General features: G+C 51.1%; 1 protein-coding gene across 1 annotated transcript in view; it reads right to left on the reverse strand.

Moving 5' to 3' along the window:
• The window catches only part of LOC102043769 (bromodomain-containing protein 2-like), a gene marked incomplete at its 3' end in the record, with an annotated part of 31,577 nt that overhangs the window by 15,093 nt on the left and 13,738 nt on the right, over window positions 1–2,746 (reverse strand). The window contains exons 5-6 of the mRNA XM_031065586.1: window positions 2,661–2,746; window positions 674–896 (exon numbers count right to left, since the gene is read on the reverse strand). The exon at window positions 2,661–2,746 is cut by the window's right edge and continues 118 nt beyond it. Coding sequence (XP_030921446.1) covers window positions 674–896; window positions 2,661–2,746 — 309 coding nt within the window. The remainder of the gene's footprint in view (window positions 1–673; window positions 897–2,660) is intronic.

The following is a 2,746-nucleotide window of genomic DNA, read 5'->3' on the forward strand; positions in this document are numbered from 1 at the left end:
AATTCACTCCTGGACACCCAAAACTGAGCTCAGCAGGTTTTGGACGCCCAAAACTGAGCTTAATTTGCCCCTGGACACCCAAAACTGAGCTCAGCAGGTTTGGGATGCCCAAAACTGAGATTAATTCGCTCCTGGACACCCAAAACTGAGCTCGAGTTGATCAGGAATCCAAAGCTGAGCTTAATTCACTCCTGGACACCCAAAACTGAGCTCGAGTTGATCAGGAATCCAAAGCTGAGCTTAATTCACTCCTGGACACCCAAAACTGAGCTCGAGTTGATCAGGAATCCAAAGCTGAGCTTAATTCACTCCTGGACACCCAAAACTGAGCTCGAGTTGATCAGGAATCCAAAGCTGAGCTTAATTCACTCCTGGACACCCAAAACTGAGCTCGAGTTGTTCAGGAATCCAAAGCTGAGCTTAATTCACTCCTGGACACCCAAAGCTGAGCTCAAGTTGTTCAGAATCCCAAAGCTGAGCTGAACTTGCTCCTGCACACCCCAAGCCCACGTCCACCTGCCCAGCCAGGTGTCCCCAGCACCGCGGAGAAGAACCAGCCCCAAACCCTGAGCTGAGCTCAAGGCTGGGCTCAACCCCACCCATCCCGCGGGGCCACGAGGTCCCTCGTTAATGAATTACCTTAATTAGCACCGGGGGAGCCCCAAACCGCCCCAGGGAATTGTGGGAAGGGCCCACCTGGAGGCGCTGCTGTTGCTGTTGCTCTTCTTGGCCTTCTTGGGCGGCGGCTCCTTGGCTTTGCTCTTCTTGGCGTCCTCCAGCTCCTCCTTCTTTTTGTGCTTCTCCTTCTTCTTCTCCTTCTTGTCCTTCTCCTTCTTCTTTGGTTTGTTCTGCTGGGGCTGGGACAGCGCCGCCAGCTGCTCGTGCACGGCCTTCAGCTGCGGGAACGGGGACAAGTTGGGAGCTTGGGAAGTTCTCCAGAAGGTCAGGTCCCACCTGGGACTGAGCCCAAGATTCTCAGCCAGAGCAGGGTCCAGCCACGCCTTGGTCACCTCCAAGGTCATGGACTGCAACCTGGGATTGACCAACCCCCCCCACCTGGAGACCTCCAAGGTCGTCAGGTCCCACCTGGGACTGAGCCCAAGGTTCTCAGTCAGAGCAGGTCCAGTTCTTCCATGGAGACCTCCAGGGTCACCAAACCCAACCCATGACTGACCCCACCTGGTCACTCAGTGTCACCTCCAATGGTTCCATGGACACCTCCAGGGTCATCCATTGCAACCTGGGATTGACCGACCCCCACATGGTCACCCACATCAGTGTCCAGGGGTTCCATGGACGCCTCCAGGGTCATCAATCCAACCCGTGACCCCACCTGGTCACTGAGTTTTGGGTCCACAAACTCAAAGATTTTGGCTCAACCCAAGACTTCCAGGCCAACAAACTTCAAGGATTTTGGGTCAAACCAACAATTTTGGGTGAACCCAACACAACTTTAGGTCAACAAACCCAAATGTTTTGGGGCAACAAAACCAACGATCCTGGGTCAACAAACCCAACAATTCAGGTCAACAAACCCAATGATTTCAGGTTGATAAACCCAACTCTTTAGGTCAAGAAACCCAACGATTCTGGGTCTACAAACCCAACGATTCTGGGTCTACAAACCCAACAATTCTGGGTCTACAAACCCGACCATTTAGGTCAACAAACACAACGACAGCGGGTCGACAAACCAAACAACTCCAGGTTGACAAATCCAACAATTTAGGTCAGCAATCCAAATGATTTTGGGTCAACAAACCCCACAATTCAGGTCAACAGTCCCAACAATCCTGGCTCAATAAACCCAACTGTTTTAAGTCAACACAACGACTTTGGGTCAACAAACCCAACAATTCTGGTCAACCAAGCCAATGACTTAGGCCAACAAACCAAACAATTAGGTCAACAAAGCCAATGATTCTGGGTCCACAAACTCAAGGATTTTGGCTCGACAAACCCACCAATTTTAGGTAAACAAATCAAATCATTTTGGGTTGACAAACCCAACGATTCTGGTCAACAAACCCAATGATTCTGGGTCCACAAACTCAAGGATTTTGGGCTACAAACCCAACAATTCAGGTCAATAAACCCAATGATGCCAGGTCAACAAACCCAACAATTCTGAAGACAAACCCAACGGTTTGGGGTCCACAAACCCAATGGTTTTGGGTCAATAAACCCAATTCTTTAGGTCCACAAACCTAAAGCTTTTGGGTCAACAAACCCAACAATTCAGGTCCATAAACCCAATGGTTTTGGGTCAACAAACCCAACGGTTTCGGGTCCACAAACCCAAAGGTTTTGGGTCCACAAACCCAAAGGTTTTGGGTCCACAAACCCAATGGTTTCAGGTCAACAAACCCAACGGTTTTGGGTTCACAAACCCAATGGTTTTGGGTCCACAAACCCAATGGTTTCAGGTCAACAAACCCAACGGTTTCAGGTTCACAAACCCAATGGTTTTGGGTCAACAAACCCAACGATTTAGGTCCACAAACCCAAAGGTTTTGGGTCAACAAACCCAACTCTTTATGCTCAGCAAACCCAACAATTTCGTTGTCTCTGGAGCTGACCACCATGGGACATCCCTGACCTCCATGCCTGCCCCCAAGACCACCCAACCCCACCAGAAGAACGCCTGGGCCACCCCGCACCTGCTCCTGGAGCTCGGCCAAGCGCTGCGCCCGCTCCTCCTCGGAGTCGTCGGAGGAGCTGTCGCTGTCGGAGGGGCTGTCGCCGC

This window comes from Geospiza fortis, unplaced genomic scaffold, assembly GCF_000277835.1.
Source record: "Geospiza fortis unplaced genomic scaffold, GeoFor_1.0 scaffold739, whole genome shotgun sequence".
In the NCBI taxonomy this organism is placed as follows: domain Eukaryota; kingdom Metazoa; phylum Chordata; class Aves; order Passeriformes; family Thraupidae; genus Geospiza; species Geospiza fortis.